A 21663-nucleotide genomic window follows, 5' to 3' on the forward strand; every position below is an offset into this window, starting at 1 on the left:
ATGTAATGTTTAAGTAGCATAGATTCCCATTAATTTATTTGTGATTCAGGACACTGTTTTAATGCTTTCATGTGAAAGGAACATGCCATTATGAAAGAGATGATGGGCTCAAAGTCCATTATCGGGTTGCCCACCTGAAGTGACTGGTCACCCCAGGGGGAAGTCTAGATTCATTAAAGCTTGTGATAGTGGGCCTGGTGTTGTGCAAATTCTACGTTTGTGGCAGACCTCCTGGAAGCACTGTAGAGCCTTATAATGGGATCAGTGTTGCCTGCCATCAGCATTTTTACTGGTAGCCAGTAAAAAATGGGCACTTTTCTCCTGACAGTAAATGCCAGTGACAGGAAAAGGTTGCCGGTAAAAAATATGGCTGTGACGCTTGGCCCGGCCAAGACCATTTGAGTGCCTTCTACAGTGTGTTCGGGCAGTGCTGGTGGGGGGCGGGTCTGGTGGAAGTCGTCCCTGAGCATTTGGTGTAATGTCATGATGCAACTGAGCCAAGCCGAGTGACCAGAACCTTGAGTGAACAAGGCAAGCTGGGCACTGTCAGTGCTGCTTGGACTGGAGTGGACTGAAGGGACCATCTGGCTGGGCAGAGACTGTCACTGTGACTCAGGAGGGGACGTGTTGTGTCGTCATTGTCATCTGTGCTGCTGCACACTGCTGTCATTGTCACTGGGAGAGTCAATTTCATGTGTGTGAGCGCCTGCCCATTTTCATTTCTTATCCTCCAGAGTCCTGTTCCTGAGCTACTTACTTGAGATTTACTTACTAGTAAATCTATCATATTTACTAATGTAAATAAAATAAGATTATTTGTTTTTGCCTTAATATTTACCTTAAATCACATTGCTAATTGCATATTGTACTTGTTTGTAGCCTAAATACTAAAAGCTGTGCTTAAAACTGTAATTTTGTAACTTTTGTAAACGGCAGTAAAAACTTGGCTGTGCCAGTAAATTGTGGGTCTTGTGTCAGTAAATTTAAATCTGGTAGGTTGGCAACACTGACTGGGATGCTCTCTTAGGTCTTCTGTGATTAGACAGCGGCAAATCCATGTGGTACAGCTTATGGGGAGGTCTTGAAATAGCGTTTTCAAAAACTACACTTTGCCATTTGCCACACAGTCTCTCACTTACAGCTTCTATTAACAGAAGAATGCCGGCAGCCGTGGTAACTGGGTGAGGACACTCTCTCTGGGTCGGCTGTGCCAAAAGATAAAGAGGGACTTGCCGTGCTGGAGCTGGACAGCAGCAGTTTATTCATTGTGGTGGGAGGGGCAGAGTCTTCAGCGTTCTGCACTCCAGGGCCTAGGCAAAGCTCCTTCCCCAAGCTCATAGTGGAAAGCAGCACTGCAAGTTAATGGGATTACGGGGGGGGGGGGGCACTGCCCGCTCCCACTGCGCTCAATGTGCTTAGCTGCCTGGTTACTAGTAGATCATCTGTCAGCCGCAGCCCAACAGACTGCCCAGCGGTGAGTGCAGCATGTGCCCAGTGCCTAATGACTTGCATTACATTATAATACATGCACACACCTGCTGCTGGCTGCATTTGATTTTTTTCGGCAGGATGGTCTGATGAGGGGTATAAACCCCCCCCTTTATCTTTGTGCCTGGTAAACTTTAACAATTCACTTCTGTTTGGTCCCTTTTTATTCTGTTAATATACCATTTGGTATATCAAGTTTGATAAGTGCAAAAAGGCTAGTCATGTCCTGTCCTGTGCACTCTGCATTGTTATTTCAAATAATTTAATCTGGAAATGTGTTAGAACTGTTAACCACCTTCCTCCTATTTTATGGAAGAGGGGAAGGTGTCTTTTGTGAATGCTGTCACACTAGGACAGGAAGTAAAATACTGGCAGGACCACCACTTAAAATAAAGGAAAAAAGGCCTGAGAAAACGGATGCAGTACATGTTTGTTCTTAGGTTTAAGTAACACTGTAAATAGTTTTGACTGATGTACTCTACTATTCTCAGCTGCAGGATGTTGTTATGGTGTTTTTTCTTTTTTTTTTTTTTTTTTTTCATACCCTTTGAATAATAATCAGACTGTGTATCATGTGTGGCTACCCTTTAGACCATGGGTCTCAAACTGGCGGCCCTCCAGCTGTTGTAAAACTACAAGTTGCAAGGCTGACAGTTAAAAGCATAACTTCCACAGGCAGAGGCATGATGGGACTTGTAGTTTTGCAACAACTGGAGGGCCGCCAGTTTGAGACCCCTGCTTTAGACATTAGTACATAATCATACATATTAGCATGACAGTTTTGCCACTCAGATTTATCTTTATGACAAATGTTTGAACCCACAGATGCAAACTGTTGCCAACCAGCTTATGGCAGTAATAAAATTATTATTTTGCTTTCCTTGCCGGTTCTTTGTATATTTTCAGTATGATACTTTCCTGATATTATAAAAACAGTGTTTGCCTTTCATTTTCAGGGTGCAAGGGAAGAGAGTGTACACCTTCTTCGACATTTCTACAAGGTAAGATTTTTCTTACTGCTTACAGTGGGCTTTATGTTAAAATCCACACTGCAAAGGAATCAGTAGGGTACATATCTGAAATACCAAATCACATTATTCTCTTATGCCCCGTACACACGGTCGGACTTTGTTCGGACATTCCGACAACAAAATCCTAGGATTTTTTCCGATGGATGTTGGCTCAAATTTGTTTTGCATACACACCGTTACACAAAGTTGTCGGAAAATCCGATCGTTCTGAACGCGGTGACGTAAAACACGTACGTCGGGACTATAAACGGGGCAGTGGCCAATAGCTTTCATCTCTTTATTTATTCTGAGCATGCGTGGCACTTTGTCCGTCGGATTTGTGTACACACGATCGGAATTTCCGACAACGGATTTTGTTGTCGGAAAATTTTATCTCCTGCTCTCCAACTTTGTGTGTCGGAAAATCCAATGGAAAATGTCCGATGGAGCCCACACACGGTCGGAATTTCTGACAACACTCTCCGATCGGACATTTTCCATCGGAAAATCCGACCTTGTGTACGGGGCATTAGTGTTTCATTAAGTGACACAGCAGAATTATTCAGAAACATTGTGTTATGCAAATCCTTTCACAAAACCGAACAAACAAAATCTGTAAGGACAGCCAAGTATAACCCCTCACCCAGCATGCCTCAGTATCTTAATCAGGACACAAGCTAAGTATTAATAGACCCTGTGTTATAGGCTGGAACCTTCAGGTGATTAAACACTGGCAAAGCTTTTGAGGACATGCTTCTGGTGCACCCCCCCTATAACTGTACCCCACTCCATGAGTCTTGAGTTTTATGCTAGTGTCCGGATAATTTACGGATAATTATGGATAATTTACATGTAGCTTAACTAGTTTATTAAGTTGGCTTCAGATTCTTCAGTCAACTCTTTACTGCCTTTTAATAAAACAATAGAAGCAGTGCATCTAGATCAGTGCAACCTCAGCAAAACCTTGGGAGCCGTACCTGGACCCCACAGCATTGGGAAAGCCTGTGATGTTGCTTGGGGAGCTGGATCCTGTATGGACGTTCACCTCAGCGTATAGTTAGCTGCAGGGTACTGTACAGGTCCAAGGCAGTGGTCTATTATTATGGAACCCTGACCCTGATGACTTTTTTGGGGGTATACCTACCTTGAAAGGTAATACCTGAACCTATTATAGGAATCGGTGTCATGGACAGGCAGGGCAGAGTCATCCTGTATCTCTGACAGTGACTTTTAAATCTGGGACTTTGAAATGTATTCACATTACAGTGTAAACTTTTTAACCGCTTGCCGCCTGCCGGCCATCATATGACGGCCAGGCGGCGCGGCTCTCATTCTGGGAGGGGGCGTCATATGACGTTCGTCCATTTAAACAGGGAATGTGCGCAATCATGTGCGTGCAACCCTGGACCTTCGGTGGTGGCGTGTCGGAGACACCGAGGGGGGTGAACAGCCATTGTGCATGGCTGTTTACCACGTGATCGGCCGTGATGAAGTCACGGGTGATCACAGATGGTACTGCCCCACTTTGCAGGGCGCATTCGCGCGCTCTGTGTGCACGTCGGTGGCAGTGTGTTCCCAGGAACACTCCTCTTCACAGATGCTGGTAAACAGCCATTGGCCGGCGGCTGTTTACCACGTGATCGGCGGTGATCCTTTCACAGCCGATCACTAAATGTAGTGAGAAGGAGATTGCGGTAACATCTCGTTACTGCTTACAGTGTACACCAATCACACTGAATACCCCCCCCAATAAAGAGGACCTGTTACCACCCATCAATGTACCTGTCACCACCCATCAAAGTACCTGCCACAGTTCATCTAAGTACCTGTCACAGTCCATATGAGTACCTGTCACAGTTCATCTGAATACCCGAGTACCTGTCACAGTTCATCTGAGTACCTGTCACAGTTCATCTGAGTACCTGTCACGGTTCATCTGAGTACCCAAGTACCTGTCACAGTCCATCTGAGTACCTGAGTACCTGTCACAGTTCATCTGGGTACCCGAGATGTGTAATTTATGCTCCTAGAACGCCTGAAGGTACTACTTCAATGTTGGGCCTTTGTATGTGGCCAGGCTGTGTAAAAGTGTCACACATGTGGTATCGCCATACTCGGGAAGAGTAGCAGAATGTATTTTGGGGTGTAATTTGTTGTATGCATATGCTGTGTGTGAGAAATAACCTGAAAATATGAAAATTTTGTTTAAAAAAAAAATCTTCGTTTTGCAAAGAATTGTGGGAAAAAAATACCACTTAAAAAAACTCACCATGCTACTTACTTAATGCCTTGGAATGTCTACTTTCTAAAAAGGGGTCATTTGGGGGGTATTTGTACTTTCCTGACTTGTTAGTGTCTCAAGAAATGAGATTCACCTGATGTACTGAAGGCCTGATCAGATGTGATCAATTTTCAGTGATTGGCACTATAGTTTGTAGACTCTATAACTTTCACAAAGATCAAATAATATACACTAATTTGGGTTATTTTTACCAAAGATATGTAGCAGTATAAATTTTGGTCAAAATTTATGAATAAAAATTACCAATTCGCAAAATTTTATGACAGAAACAAAGAAAAAGGCATTTTTTTCACAGAATTTATGGTCTTTCTTATTTATAGCACAAAAAAAAAAAAAAAACTACTAGTGATTAAATACCACCAAAAGAAAGCTCTATTTGTGTGAAAAAAAAGAACACAAATTTCATATGGGTACAGTGTTGCTTGACTGAGTAATTGTCATTCAAAGTGTAATGCCCCGTACACACGGTCAGATTTTCCGATGGAAAATGTCCGATCGGAGCGTGTTGTCTGAAATTCCGACCGTGTGTGGGCTCCATCAGACATTTTCCATCGGATTTTCCGACACACAAAGTTGGAGAGCAGGAGATAAAATTTTCCGACAACAAAATCCGTTGTCGGAAATTCCAATCGTGTGTACACAAATCCGACAGACAAAGTGCCACGCATGCTCAGAATAAATAAAGAGATGAAAGCTATTGGCCACTGCCCCGTTTATAGTTCCGACGTACATGTTTTACGTCACCGCGTTTAAAACGATCGGATTTTCAGACAACTTTGTGTGACCGTGTGTATGCAAGACAAGTTTGAGCCAACATCCGTCGGAAAAAATCCTAGGATTTTGTTGTCAGAATGTCCGAACAAAGTCCGACCGTGTGTACGCCCTATAAGAGTGCTAAAGCTGAAAATTGGTCTGAGCAGGAAGGGGGTGTAAGTGCACTGTATTGAGGTGGTTAAACTTGGCACTGAAACTCAACCATTAAGGCCCATTCACACCAGAATCAGTGGGACTGCGTTGGGCAGCTATTTTAGTGCAGTCCCACCACATGACAAGGCAAAATGCCTTGGGTCCTTATCTGCCTAGTTCACATCACTGCATTGTGGTGGTGTGGGGCAGTGTACACCTCAAAAAAAAAAGTACTGCGAGGGGTGTGGCTGGGACATGCTAGCCTGAGGACGCTTCCTCGGTGAGCTCCCGCTTCCACCCAGGCAAAAGGCACCAGAATCAAGGGACACAGACTGCTTCATCCATCTCAGTATGCCGGGACAACAGTGGGCTTCTCCCCAGCTGGCCAAAAAGCCGCTTATGACCACTCGGGCTCCCTGGATTCTTATTTTTCCAGCGGTCCAGGCTCACATGTGGAAGCATCCAAGATGGCGCCAGATCACTGGCCTACACAGACAGCCTCCTCCTCTCCTTCACCCACACTGCTGCTTGCCTCATCTCCACAGTTGGACCAGGTATGTGGCCGCAGCCCTGCTCCCTCACAAGCCTCAGCTCATCTCTCCCACACAGATTTGGGGCTTGAGGAATGGTGACACCTTACCCTGGCTTGCATGGTCTAACTGAAAGGCTGCACTGATGGGCACTTATGGGTGGCACTGATAGGTGGCATGTAGGGCGCTGATAGATGGCACTGATGGGCATCACGGATAAGGAGGCACTGCCAGGCATTACTGATGGGCACAGATTGGCATCATCTGTGGTAGGGATGAGCTTTGAGTTCGAGTCGAATTCATGTTCGACTCGAACATTGGCTGTTCGCAAGTTCGCCGAACAGCGAACAATTTGGGGTGTTCGTGGCAAATTCAAATGCCGCAGAACACCCTTTAAAAGTCTATGGGAGAAATCAAAAGTGCTAATTTTAAAGGCTTATATGCAAGTTATTGTCATAAAAAGTGTTTGGGGACCCGGGTCCTGCCCCAGGGGACATGGATCAATGCAAAAAAAAAGTTTTAAAAACAGCCGTTTTTTCAGGAGCAGTGATTTTAATAATGCTTAAAGTCAAACAATAAAAGTGTAATATCCCTTTAAATTTCGTACCTGGGGGGTGTCTATAGTATGCCTGTAAAGGGGCGCATGTTTCCCGTGTTTAGAACAGTCTGACAGCAAAATGACATTTCGAAGGAAAAATTCCATTTAAAACTACCCGCGGCTATTGCATTGCCGACAATACACATAGAAGTTCATTGATAAAAACGGCATGGGAATTCAACACAGGGGAAACCCCGAACCAAAATTAAAAAAAAAAATTACGTGGGAGTCCCCCTAAATTCCATACCAGGCCCTTCAGGTCTGGTATGGATATTAAGGGGAACCCCGGCCAAAATTTTAAAAAAAAATGACGTGGGGTTCCCCCTAAATTCCATACCAGACCCTTAAGGTCTGGTATGGCTTTTAAGGGGAACCCCGCGCCAAAAAAAACCCCGCGCCAAAAATCCATACCAGACCCTTATCCGAGCACGCAACCTGGCAAGCCACAGGAAAAGAGGGGGGACGAGAGTGCGCCCCCCCTCCTGAACCGTACCAGGCCACATGCCCTCAACATTGGGAGGGTGCTTTGGGGTAGCCCCCCAAAACACCTTGTCCCCATGTTGATGAGGACAAGGGCCTCATCCCCACAACCCTGGCCGGTGGTTGTGGGGGTCTGCGGGCGGGGGGCTTATCGGAATCTGGAAGCCCCCTTTAACAAGGGAACCCCCAGATCCCGCCCCCCCTGTGTGAAATGGTAAGGGGGTACTTACCCCTACCATTTCACTAAAAAACTGTCAAAAATTTTAAAAATGACAAGAGACAGTTTTTGACAATTCCTTTATTTCGGCTCATCCCTAATCTGTGGGCACAGGTTTGCATAATTTGTGGGCACAGATTGGCATCATTTGTGGGCACAGATTGGCATCCCTGGTGGCTATGGGTGGCATACCTGGTGGTCATCAGTGGTGGGCATCCCTGGTGGTCCTATTTGGGCATCCCCTGTGGGGGCTGCACTGATAATCAGCACAGACCCCCCCTCTGTCAGGATAGCAGCTGATCGGCTCTCCTCTAGTCGCGTCTGTCAGACGTGATAGAGGACAAGCCAATACACGGCTCTTCCTGTTTACACCCTGATCAGCTGTGATTGGACACAGCTGATCACGTGGTAAAGAGCCTTTGCCAGAGGCTCTTTACCGAGATCGGTGGTGCGGTGTGTCATAGTGACACACCGCACCACTGATTGCCCTGCTGCACACCCCCACGGGCGCACACCGGCTCGTTATGCTGAAAGACGTCATATGATGTCCAGTCAGGATAACAGAACCACCGCCTGGCCATCATTTTGCGATAGGCCGGGCAGGAAGTGGTTAAACAGAGGGGATGCAAGTTATTTTTAAGGCTCCATGTACACGGAACGCTGAGGCAAAGTCCTCCGAACTATTTTTTTTGACACCTTGAAACAGGTGTTTAAAACGCCCGTTTAGCCGCATTTGCAAGCCACGTTTAGCTGTGTTTTACCGTGTTTGCGTCTAGAAGCGTTTAGTTGAGATAACATCATAAGACCCTCCCCAAGCTCAAAAAACAGTATTATTTAACTATTTCAGCCATTTTGTGAGACCATAGAGTAGCAGCAGCTGAGAGAGCAGCAGTGTACTTGTATTTAGCCTATCCCTTGCCACTTCGCCTGCCACAAGTTACGGATTGTCATTTGCCACACGTTGCAGATTGTCCACTTGTCACATCACTTGCCACAAGTTTCAGATTGTCATTTACCACGTCACCTGCCACAAATGTGGATTGTCCACTTGCCACGTCACCTGCCACAAGTTGTGGATTGTCATTTGCCACGTCACCTGCCACAAGTTACGGATTGTCCACTTGCCACGTCACCTGCCACATGTTGTGGATTGTCACCTGCCACAAGTTGTGGATTGTCATTTGCCACGTCACCTGCCACAAGTTGTGGATTGTCATTTGCCACTTCACCTTGCCACAAGTTGTGGATTGTCCACTTGTCACGTCACCTGCCACAAGTTGTGGATTGTCATTTTCTATGTCACCTGCCACAAGTTGTGGATTGTCCACTTGCCACGTCACCTGCCACAAGTTGTGGATTGTCATTTGCCACATCACCTGCCACAAGTTGCAGATTGTCATTTGCCACGTCACCTGCCACAAGTTGCGGGTTGTCCACTTGCCACGTCACCTGCCACATGTTGCAGATTGTCACTTGCCACGTCACCTGCCACATGTTGCAGATTGTCACTTGCCACGTCACCTGCCACACATTGCGGATTGTCCACTTGCCACATCACCTGCCACAAGTTGCTTGTTCAAATCTAACAACATATGGGTCAAATTCCAATTATACTTCGGATAACAGCAATGCCAGTGGTGTATTGGATTGGATCAAGGGCTCATTAGGGTATATAAATGGTCTATAAATCATTGGAAGCAATTACAATTTTTTAAAATATTTTTTTAATGGTTTTTCATCATTTGCCATCATTTTTGAGATTTTTAATGTAAAAAAACTAGGGCACCTTTAAAAACGCTTATAAACAAAAACGTGGCTATACACCAGTGCCGCGTTTGGCGTCTGAAACATGGAAATATTTGGCGTCTGAACTCATTTTTTTGCCTTCAAAGAAAGGCTGTTAAACGCAACTGCCTAAAAATGACTGTAAAGGAAACTGTGTACACATAGGATAACATTGAATGAGTTCAGGGGCAGTTGAAAAAAACGTCCAACTGCCTCTGAATGTCCGTTTAACAGCCTCAGTGTACATAAGGCCTTAATGTTACTTACTTTCAAGCCGCAGGCAATAGCAGCAAGAGGGGAGGGGTGGGGAGGAGATTGGCTCTCACACACAGGCTTCGGAACTGACAGGCAGGGAGGGAGGGGGAGAGACCCAGAGCAGAGAGCTTGATGACAGAGGCAGGTAAACTGACCACAGTATAATGGATCAGCAGCATGATAACTGTGGTCAGCACACACAGGGGGGACCCAGGAACAGGCAAAATCAACCAGGTATTTTAGATCAAAGAAAGCCACAAATTACACTGCAGAAGCATTATGGTAAAGATCATGCCTTAAAGAAACAGAAGCTTTTTTTCCTTTTAGGGTTACAAACCCCTTTAACATGTGGATATACTGTAGTTTTTTTTTGCTTATTTCATAACTGTGCCTTGATGAAACCTTATTCAATGCTTTCTCTTTAATTTTGTCTGGGTGGCTGCTGCAGCTGTCAGTGCTACTTTTCCACCATGTCTACCTTTTGTAGTGGGTCTTATTCTGGCGACATTACTGAGTCAGTCTGCAGGGGTCCCTGGTAGATGCTGTGGTGTGAACCATACCCAGTCCCTGTTTTTGTTATTACTGTTACACAATGTACAGTTATATATACAGTCTGGTCCATAAATATTGGGACATCAACACAATTCTAATCTTTTTGGCTCTATACACCACCACAATGGATTTGAAATGAACAAGATGTGCTTTAACTGCAGACTTTCAGCTTTAATTTAAAGGGTATTTACATCCAAATCAGGTGAACGGTGTAAGAATTACAACAGTTTGTATATGTGCCTCCCACTTTTTAAGGGACCAAAAGTAATGGGACAGATTAACAATCATCCATCAAACTTTCACTTTTTAATACTTGGTTGCAAATCCTTTGCAGTCAATTACAGTCTGAAGTCTGGAACTCATAGACATCACCAGACGCTGGGTTTCTGTCCTCAGTTCCTGCTTGTTCTTGGGGCATTTTCCCTTCAGTTTTGTCTTCAGCAACTTTGTGGAAACGGTTTGGGGATGGCCCATTCCTGTTCCAACATGACTGCACACCAGTGCACAAAGCAAGGTCAGTAAAGTCATGAATGAGTGAGTTTGGGGCGGATGAACTTGAATGGCCTGCACAAAGTCCTGACCTCAACCCGATAGAACACCTTTGGGACGAATTAGAACGGAGACTGCGAGCCAGGCCTTCTCACAGGAGGAGTGAAATTACTCTACACTTGGGGCATCATCCTGGAACAACCACCGGAGCCTGGACTTCCCATGCCGCAATGTAAAAATCCACACAATTGTTGCACTCAATAGAAGCACGCTGATTAAAGCCTGCGACTTCATGCCTGAGGATGGAAATTGCACATCTTAAATATTCTCACCCTGATTCACAGCTTTGTTTTATTAGTCAATAGTTATATTTGACTGTTTTCCCCCACAGCGGATCTGCTGAACATAGCTGATTTGATCCACCACAGAACACATTACTTAACCTCAAATTAGTCAGTTATTTGTTCTTTTGCATTTTGCTGACTTGTGTTTACTTTCTAGCGTTCCAGCCTGGGCATGAAGTTCCTTGAAATCCTCGCATCAAGTATCAACTAGGATAATACTTCACTTTAACGTGTATCACTCTAGTAGTCCACTAGCGCTGACGTTATCGTCTTCCCGCTTCCCTTCCCATACTGTTGTGTAATAAAGTGTTATTATTGTTGTTATTACTATTAATGTTGATCAATAGATTTACCGGACTAACCAAGCAAGCAGCCAGTATTCTTATATACACTTCTGTGATGTCCGATTCTGTATTTGTATATGGTTAAAAAAAAAAAAAAATACATGGATAAGCGTGTTTGGGGTAGAGGAACTTGACTGGCCTGCACAGAGTTCTGACCTCAACCCTATAGAACACCTTTGGAATGAATTAGGACAGAGACTGCAAGCCAGGCCTACGCATCAACATCAGTGCCTGACCTCACAAATGCGCTTCTGGAAGAATGGTCAAACATTCTCATAGACACACTCCTAAACCTTGTGGACAGCCTTCCCAGAAGAGTTGAAGGTGTTATAGCTGCAAAGGGTGAGCCAACTCAATATTGAACGCTGGGGGATGATGATTTCTACACTGAAAATACTCTCCTATAACATCTGTGGATTATCCCCCAATAAATGTGGAAGAGTCTAGCAGGAACTCGCCATGCCAACCCCCAGATTGTGTTGTTTTAGGAGACTCACTTCACAGCAACCTTCACGCCCCAACTGCCATATTCTGTGTTTAATCAGTGGTTTCTATGCCACTCCCCATGCCATAAAGCTAGTGGTGTTCCCATAGCTATTCATAAGATATGCCCTTTTGTATTGATGTTGCAGCTTATGGATCCCGAAGGTAGATATATCTTCCTTGCCATATCTATAGCAAATATACAGTATATACCCCAAATGCCCATACTGTTTCCTTTCTGCCACTTTACACAAACTGTCCACATTTAAAGAATGCCTAGTAGCGCTGAAAGGTAAGTTTAATATGCCCCTGGGCCTGCAACTAGACACCTGATTCGGAAAGTCTGCTTTCTCAATCAAAGCTTTGAAGCACTTTCATAAACTTCAACAACAGGGGTCTTCAAACTACGGCCCTCCAGTTGTTCAGGGACTACAATTCCCATTATGCCTAGTCATGTCTGTGAATGTCAGAGCTTTACAATGCCTCATGGGACGTGTAGTTCTGCAACAGCTGGAGGGCCGTAGTTTGAGGATCCCTGTTCTACAACCTCTGCATCTGGTGGACTATTAGAGGACACATACCTCTGAAAAAGATTACAGTTACTACTCTGGTGTCCATAACTCCTATTCTCAGTTAGATATTTTCTACATGGATCAATATTATCTGCACCATCTGTGTGATGCTGACATTGGTCCTATAACTATTTCTGATCTATTACTACCCTTGCACTTTCTGATTTTGGAAAGAGAGCATGGCCATGGTCGTCTAAATGACAACTTATTAGATGATTGTGTAGTTCTTAAAGACCTCTTAATCTTACTTTGAGCTTAACTCTACAGTAAAGGTGTCAGCGCAGACGCTTTGGGAAGGACACAAGGCAGTGATCCATGGAGTGCTGATTAGCCATGGCTCCAGACTTCAGAAAGAAAAGCTGAAAGAAATGGTGGGTCTACTGAAGGAGATCCGACACTTGGAACAGCAGCATAAAGCTCTCCTGCAGCCAGAAAATGCAGACATGTAAAGGAAAGAAAGGCAACTCTAAGTGCAATATTAAAAGATTTAATTAAGTGCACAAGGGGTTAAAAGCCCTTACAAGATCGTAGAATGTTAAAATCTTGTAACATGGAGTCCTCATCTGTTTTCTTGGTCCATCCTCTGTCCGCGAATAGAAAGCAGAGTAGAGCCGTCCAGCAGCTGTCAGTTTTCTTCCATGTGCGCGGAAGCGAGGGGGCAATGAGGCGGCCTGTGTTCCGGTTTCTCGCTGGAACACACCAGGCTGATGGCGCAGTGAAGGGTGGTGGACAGTAACGTGTTTCAGAGCATGCACGGCTCCTTTGTCAGACTTACACCCATATTCTTCAATGGGCTTATGAGAGGTGTGGGGGAGGAGTATGGTCTGGGTAGCTGATGATTGATGGGACTAGAAGTTGTATTGTTACAGACATGCCTCGAGTACAGCCAGAGCGGCAATACACACGCTGATTTGTTCATTATTGCTACTGTTATAATTTTTTGAAAGAAATGGAGAAAAGGAAATCGGTGATGGAGAAGTTGTAATTATGATGGGATATAGCGGATATATAGGATATGCAGAGTGCGATAATCCAGTATGGATGGCTGATGGATGGTAATGGATGATGATTATTACATAATATAATATAATTATTGTGGGATATGTAAGGTGTGTTGGGTGCGATGATCAAGTACAGGGGACCGGTGGATAGAAATAGATGACAATTTTGTGATTGTTGCGGAATATATGGCGAGAATGCAGAATTCGGTTATCCAGCATGATCGACTGGTGTATGGTAGTAGATAATGATTTTTAGGACTATTTTTTTATTTATTGTAAATCAAGATGGATCTAGAATGACTTTTGTGGAGTTCAATAAATGAATTCATTACTTCAAAGGGAAATAAGTGATAATCCATGTTGTAAAGGCTTATGTTGTGTAAGCTGTATGGTTAGGGCCTCGTAGTGCATACTTTACACGTAATTAGGAAAAAAGGGACAAGAAGCGCCAATCTAAGTGCAGTATCATAAAGGCTTTATTAAAATGTATAAAAACAACAGCCAAATGGCTACTCACAGGAAACAAGATGAATACAGGCAAAGGACATATAGCTGGTCCAGGGACGTCTTCCTCAGATGTTAGCGGAGTTACATGGTGCAGGTTCCGGTTTGGATGATAACCGCACTGAAGTGTGCGGGTGGTCTATGGGGTCTCTGCTGTGGGTGCTGAGCTGCGCGGGAGATGGAAAGATCCGAGTGTCCGCAAGGAGAGCCGGCATCTACTGGGACATGGAGGGCCAGGACCGTAGCAGGAAACAGGAACCGGATGGGAACCAGCGTGGAGCGCAGACACTGTACCAGGAACCAGAGAGCGGAAGTGACGTATGGACATGTCAGATGACGCGTTTCAATACTTCCGCATTTTCTTCAGATCTGAAGAAAATGCGGAAGCATTGAAACGCGTCATCTGACACGTCCATACGTCACTTTCGCTCTCAGGTTCCTGGTACAGTGTTTGCACTCCACGCTGGTTCCCATCTGGTTCCCATCCGGTTCCTGTTTCCTGCTACGGTCCTGGCTCTCCATGTCCCAGTAGATGCCAGCTCTCCTTGCGGACACTCAGATCTTTCCATCTCCCGCGCAGCTCAGCACCCACAGCAGAGACCCCATAGACCACCCGCACACTTCAGTGTGGTTATCATCCAAACCGGAACCTGCACCATGTACCTCCGCTAACATCTGAGGAAGACGTCCCTGGACCAGCTATATGTCCTTTGCCTGTATTCATCTTGTTTCCAGTGAGTAGCCATTTGGCTGTTGTTTTTATACATTTTAATAAAGCCTTTATGATATTGCACTTAGATTGGCGCTTCTTGCCCCTTTTTTCCTATATTGTCTTTCAAAGTTGTTGCTTCCACTCTCAAGTAAGCTGCCGCTGGTGCACAGTATCAGATTCCTTTAAACCATATTATTCCATTGACAATTATTTTTTGTCACCTTCTGGACGTTTTTGGCAGAGTCTACATTTGTGTTTGCATATTCATTATTATTCAGCTACACTGCCCCCCTTATCTTGGACTTTTTTACTTTTGTGTGTATAATTTATATTTATTCATGTCTGATTGTGTTCTTGCGCCATTTTTCTTTCTCTTTTTTACACGTAATTAGTAAATAGTCACGGGAGGACAATTGTCTGTAAGTGTAATACAGTGTGGTGTCAATTTCCAGTTCTTCATTGATACCTCCGGGCAAAAGTACATCTAGAGCATATATCCAATAAGTTTCCCTTTGGCAGAGATGTTGGAATCTCTCTGCCGTCGGAAAACCGGCTAGTATGGATTCAATGATCCACACTTTTAGGCCTTAGGTAGATTTGGGATGGTGCTCTGTAAAGTGTTGTGGGGCACTGTGGTGGTCTCTAACCAGCTTCAATGAATCAGCGGTTCTCTCCAAAACGCTGGTGAAGGGGGGGCGTATGGTTTTACCTACATGGTGGAGGCCGCAGGAGCAGGATAGACAGTAGACTACATGGTCTGTGGAGCAGGTGTAGAGTTCCGGAATTGTATAAGTTTCCTCTTTTATTGTAAATGTTTTTTGCCCACGTTGTACAAAACTGCATGTGAGGCAGAGAGGTTTTCGGCATTGATACGTCCCAATCATGGAGCAGAATTGGAGCGATGGTGGTACAGTGCCTTGCAAAAGTATTCACCCCCTTGGCATTTTTCGTGTTTTGTTGCCTCACAACCTGGAATTAACATGGATTGTTTGAGGATTTACATAATTTAATTTACAGAACATGCCCACCACTTTTTTTTTTTTATTATTGTGAAGCAAACAATAAATAGGACAAAATAACAGAAAAAGTCAATGTGCATAACTATTCACCCCCCTAAAGTCAATACTTTGTGGCTTTTGCGGCTATCACAGCTCCAAGTCACTTTGGATAAGTCTCTATGAGCTTGTCAATTTTAGTCAGATCAGACCAGAGCACCTTCCTCCATACATTTTGGGAGTCTCCCACATGCCTTTTCGCAAACTCAAAACGTGCTATTTTGTTTTTTGCTGAAAGTAATAGCTTTCTTTAAAGCCCAACTCTATGGAGCGTACGGCTTATTGTCGCCCTATGTACAAATACTCCAGTCTCTGCTGTGGAACTGCAGCTCCTCTAGGGTTACCTTAGGTGTCTGTGCTGCCTTTCTGATTAATGCCCTCCTTGCCCGGTCCGTGAGTTTTGGTGTGCGACCGTCTCTTGGCAGGTTTGCCATGTTCTTTCCATTTGGTTATGATAGATTTGATGGTGCTCCTAGGGATCATGAAAGATTTGGATATTTTTTTATAAGCTAACCCTGACTTGTACTTCTCAACAACATTGTCCCTTACTTGTTTGGAGAGTTCCTTGGTCTTCATGGCAGTGTTTGGTTGGTGGTGCCTCTTGCTTAGGTGTTGCAGCCTCTGGGGCCATCGGCCTCGTGCGCTCCAGCGTGAACCCGGAATACAGACCGCTTCACTGCCTCCTCACTCCTGCATGCATGGAAGAAAACTGACAGCTGCTGGAAGGCTCTACCCTGCTCTCCATTCGTGGACAGAGGATGAACCAAGAAAACAGATGAGAACTCCATGTTACGTGCGTTTAACATTCTACGATCTTGTAAGTGCTTTTAACCCCTTAATTAAATCTTTTAATATGGCACTTAGAGTTGCCTTTCTTTGCTTTACATATCTTCAGAGTTGCTTCTCCTCATCCAAAGTGCTGCCTGAAGTGACATCTAACTATCATCTCCCTAGACCAGCTATCTACCTCCACCAGAGCGCCCTCATCTCTTTTTCAGAAAATGCAGACAGGTTGAAGGAAATTTAGGTCTAACTTGTCCAAGTGCCTTGAACTTAAGGCAAGAATTAAACTTAGATGTTATGCTCATAGGTTTTATGCGCATGGGAATAAGTATGAGTGTCTGCTGGCCCAAGCTTTACGGAAGAAACAAAGTCTATGTCATATGCATAAGCTCCTAGCCCCCTGCTCAGCCCAGAAGCGGCACAATGCTAACATCATTTGAACCAGAAGAATCTGCAGGATGTGGACATTCCCACTCTGCCCCCTGACGTCATGTGAGATTCTAAATGTTCAACAACCACTATAAGTGTAGCTTCCATCATAGCTGTTCTTCCCAGCCTGGGCCCTGATGGGTTCTCTAATACATATTATAAAAAGCTGTCTCATATCCTCAGAGCCCCTGTGTACTTATTTTAATGACATTGCTGTAGATGGTTTCCTTTCCAAAGGAAGCTTTAATAGCCCACTTGGTGGTTCTACCTAAATCAGGGAAGTACCCAACGCCCTGTCCATACTATCGGCCCATTTCTTTGTTAAACTCTGACACTAAAATCTTCTTTAAAATTTTAGCTACTGGTTTTACTTTATCATCCATTATCCATTTGCAGATTAGCTCCAGGCTGCTTTTTGTTGAACTGCTTTATCTGTAAATGAACCTGCTGCCTTATCTGTTACCCTCTATAAGCTTGGCAAGGCCCATCAGGAATGGCTGTGAAGATTTCATAAGCTTTGTTTTTAACTATTCACCTTCCATCTCTGACTAACCTGAAAAATATTGACTTCTTTTCAAAGCCAGCCATCACTGCTTACCTTGCTGAACCTTAATCACCATCCTCTGTAATTCTGTGACATTGCATATTGGTGCACTTTATTATTTCAGGATATCTACTAAATATCAGAAGGGTGCTGATATAACCTATAACCAAATAAAAGAAAAAAGGCGCCTCTAAGTGCAGAATTAAAACTTTTAATATCCCCAAACAAGATTAAAAATACTTACAGAATCAAGGATAAGAAGAGGCATAACATGGATGTATGAAGCAGGTGATCCGGCATCAGGAGGTCCCAGTGTATCACAGCTCTTCAGGGATAAAGATATGCAGCAGCAGAAGGTCCCAGGATAACCAGCAGGTGAACACCACAGGCTCTGGGAACACTGGTGAAGCAATCGCGTCGTCTGAGTCAGCATGGAGCATGAATCCCAGAAATGACGTCAGCGGGAGGGGACAACAACCAGCATGGACCGCAAACAGGAAATATGTCATCAAAATGGGAAGGGTTTCGGAACTACTGATTGGTTCCTTCTTCAAGCCAATGACCTTGGCTTGAAGAAGGAACCAATCAGTAGTTCCGAAACGCATCCCATTTTGATGATGTATTTCCTGTTTGCAGTTAGGATATCTCTCCACCCTAGTTGGCCAGGCCTATGCCTGCTGTCCTGTCCCTCCTCTCCCCACCCCCCCCACCCCACAACATTTGATATTGACGTGCATACACAGGTTCCTGAGAGCATAAATTATCGACTTATGCAGATGACATACTCCTCTATATTACACAACTTCATACCACTTTACCAATCATAGTATCCGAAATACATTATGTTAACCTGTCTAATTTCCGGGTAAACTATGGTAAATCTGAAATTTTACCGATTATGCTCCCACCAGACCTGATGTCTTAACTGGAAGCCAACTTCTCCTTTTCTTGAAAAACACAGACATTACCTTATGTAGGCACCCACATATCCCCTGACCCCATCTTCTTTATATTTGTAACTATGAGAAAATTTTGCGGTCTGTGGATGGGGACCTTAGCAAATGGCAGAAGCTGTCCCTCACTTGTTTGGGTCGTTGAAATGTTTTAAAGATGAGTGTTTTGCCAAGGATTCTTTATCTTGTTTTCATGGCCCCAATCTCCTTACCACAGTGTAAAATGTCTCTGTAAAATGTTTATGTTGTTCATCTGACAGGACAATCATCCTCAACTTGCCTATTCGATTTCACAGAAAGACGAGGGAGGACTGGGGATGACTGATGTAAACCTTTATTGCAAGGCTATAGCCTTCGTGCATATTCTGAATTGGCACCACAACTCCTTAGATAAGCTGTGGGTCCCCCTTGAAAAAACTTTGGTAGGAATTAATTTAGCGGAGGCGCCGTGGATCCCAGCAGAAGCCAGGGGTCTCTCCTTCTGGACATCTCCTCATTCACACTCGCAACTCTAAAAACACGGGATAGGATAAATAAACATGGAGACCTTGCCTCCCTCCAACCTCTCCTCTGGCACCTCTGGGGGGTTTCCCTTGGTTTGAGCCGGGTGATGGTATCTTATGTTTCCGCACATGGGGCATGGACAGAGATACCAGATGTTTAAAATTAGCTCTAACAGGGCAGTTGCTGCCTTTGGACCATTTACGGCAAATTTATTTAGGGTTCACCATGGACACTTGGCGTCACAGGCAACTGTAGGACTTTCAAAAACCGTGCCCTAAACCATGTGCAGCCATCTCTCTTATCGAACATCATGCGCTCGTCAGGCTGATACCACTCATTTACTATCTTGAATGTATAATCTTATATTGGTTGTGCAGTCACAATCTGTCTCTAATTATATACAGGAAAGGGAGGCAGAATTAGAATTTTGTTTTACTACACCCCAACCTCAAAACATAATCACACTTTCCCATGTCTCCTCTAATAGCACTAAAACCCAGGAAATGGGTTAGAAGAAAGGTACCAGCGCTCTCTGCAGGGACAACTCAATCCATACACCAGATCCACTCACAGGTGTCGAGGCTCGATGTGTCCCAACACACTCCAATGCAACAGTAATAAGGAGAGCCGGTAAAACTAATCCTTGAAGTGTTGTTTATTGGTACATCAGAGTGACAATAAAACAATAAACTGACGCGTTTCAGCAATAGCCTTAGTCGTAGCTAGTTTGAAACAGATATGGCAAAATATATATATACACTCACATACACAAATGCAAACTCCATCTCTACAAAATTGGCCTATCAGGTTAGTGTCACAGAAAATTAACATATTTGATTGATACCACCAATTATTCAAGTGGTGTCAGGGGTCAACCCGCAGGAAAACTGACATCTATGGCCAGCAGAATCCTGTATCAACTAACACAAATTCTCCAGCGCTAATGCGCACGAGCGCGGGCGAGAGCTACCAGGACAGTGTATTCTTATGTGTGCGCGCGCCAAAGCGCACACGTGTGCGCCAAAGTGCACGCAATATGTGAGAGACTCCAGGCGCCAGTACACTATTTAAAGCATGCTGCAGCAGTCCCCAACTGCTGCATGATCTTCAGCTTCTTGTATATTCCTCAGTTCCTGTTCCTATTGTCTTGGATTACCTGCTAACGACCCGGCTTGCCTTGACCTATCTGATCTGCATTGACCCCGGCTTGACCCTTGGCTTGTTCCTGCTACTCCGCTCTGATCTGCTGTCCTGTGTATGACCCCTGGCTTGTTCCATTGACTTTGCTACTGCTTGCTGTCCTGTGTATGAACCCCGGCCTGCCTCCTGACACTGCTCCTGGTACTCCCTGCTGCACGATCTCATCTGGTACTTCCAAGGTACCCCTGCCTAGCAGTCTACCCTGCTTGTCAGCTGCCCACCAATGGACTTCTCTTCTTCATCTCAGCTTGCCGCAGCCAGCAACCCCTGCTGCTTTGAGTATAGCTCCCCCTGTGCCACCTTCAGGATGGCGCTCTGCACTTAGTCGCAAGGGAAGCCCTCCCAGCATTTCAGCCTCCGATCAGGTACGTGATAAGAGGTTAGTGACTACACCTGTTTTTAGCCAGCATGAGAAGAGGGAGAGGAAAGAAAGGCAATATAAAAAGTTATTTTGCCAAAAAGAAGTGTGTAGAAAAAATGCTACATGAGATATTAGGACCTTATTACTCCAAGGGAGAAATATATTCCTTAAAAGAAGGGGAAAAATGTTCAAATAAATACTTTGTGGTAGCAACAAAATGTAAATTCAAGATTAAAGGCAGGATCAAAAGAAAAAACAAAAAAAAAGGGATGGGGGATTACATTTATGGCAGGATCAAAAAAGAGGGGATTAAATTTATGGCAGGATCAAAAAAGAGATACAGTTAATGAAAAAAGAGGGATGGAATTTAATCCCCCTCTTTTTTGATCCTGCCATAAATTGCACTCCTCTTTTTTGATCCTGCCATAAATTGAATCCCCCTCCCTTTTTTTTTTCTTTTGATCCTGCCATTAATCTTGACTTTACATGTGTGTAGTCACTAACCACTTGAATAATTGGTGGTATCAATCAAATATGTTAATTTCCTGTGACACTGACCCGATAGGCCAATTTTGTAGAGATGGAGTTTGCATTTGTGTATGTGAGTGTATATATATATTTTGCCATATCTGTTTCAAACTAGCTACGATTAAGGCTATTGCCGAAACGCGTCAGCTTTATTGTTTTATTGTCACTCTGATGTACAAATAAACAACACTTCAAGGATTACAGTTTTGCCAGCTCTCCTTATTATGCCCCGTACACGGTCGGATTTTCCGACGGAAAATGTGTGATAGGACCTTGTTGTTGGAAATTCCGACCGTGTGTAGGCTCCATCACACATTTTCCATCAGATTTTCCGACACACAAAGTTTGAGAGCAGGCTATAAAATTTTCCCACAACAAAATCCGTCGGAATTTCCGATCGTGTGTACACAAATCCGACGCACAAAGTGCCACGCATGCTCAGAATAAATAAAGAGATGAAAGCTATTGGATACTGCCCCGTTTATAGTCCCAACGTACGTGTTTTACGTCACCGCGTTCAGAACGATCGGATTTTTCCGACAACTTTGTGTGACCGTGTGTATGCAAGACAAGTTTGAGCCAACATCCGTCAGAAAAAATCCTAGGATTTTGTTGTCGGAATGTCCGATCAATGTCTGACTGTGTGTACGGGGCATAACTGTTGCCAGGAAATGGGTTACAAGTTTCTTCCTAGATGGTATTGTACGCCTTGCCAGAATGTTCCAGCAGGCAGA

At 44.3% G+C, this 21663-nt stretch overlaps 1 protein-coding gene across 11 annotated transcripts in view; it reads left to right on the top strand.

Moving 5' to 3' along the window:
- CLEC16A (C-type lectin domain containing 16A) overlaps nt 1–21663 on the top strand; it is a 1646984-nt gene that overhangs the window by 954567 nt on the left and 670754 nt on the right. For all 11 annotated transcript variants that reach the window (XM_073591184.1, XM_073591186.1, XM_073591185.1 and 8 more), the window contains one exon: nt 2445–2489. In XM_073591184.1, coding sequence (XP_073447285.1) covers nt 2445–2489 — 45 coding nt within the window. The remainder of the gene's footprint in view (nt 1–2444; nt 2490–21663) is intronic.

The sequence above is a fragment of the Aquarana catesbeiana genome, linkage group LG06 (genome assembly GCF_042186555.1).
Source record: "Aquarana catesbeiana isolate 2022-GZ linkage group LG06, ASM4218655v1, whole genome shotgun sequence".
In the NCBI taxonomy this organism is placed as follows: Eukaryota; Metazoa; Chordata; class Amphibia; order Anura; family Ranidae; genus Aquarana; species Aquarana catesbeiana.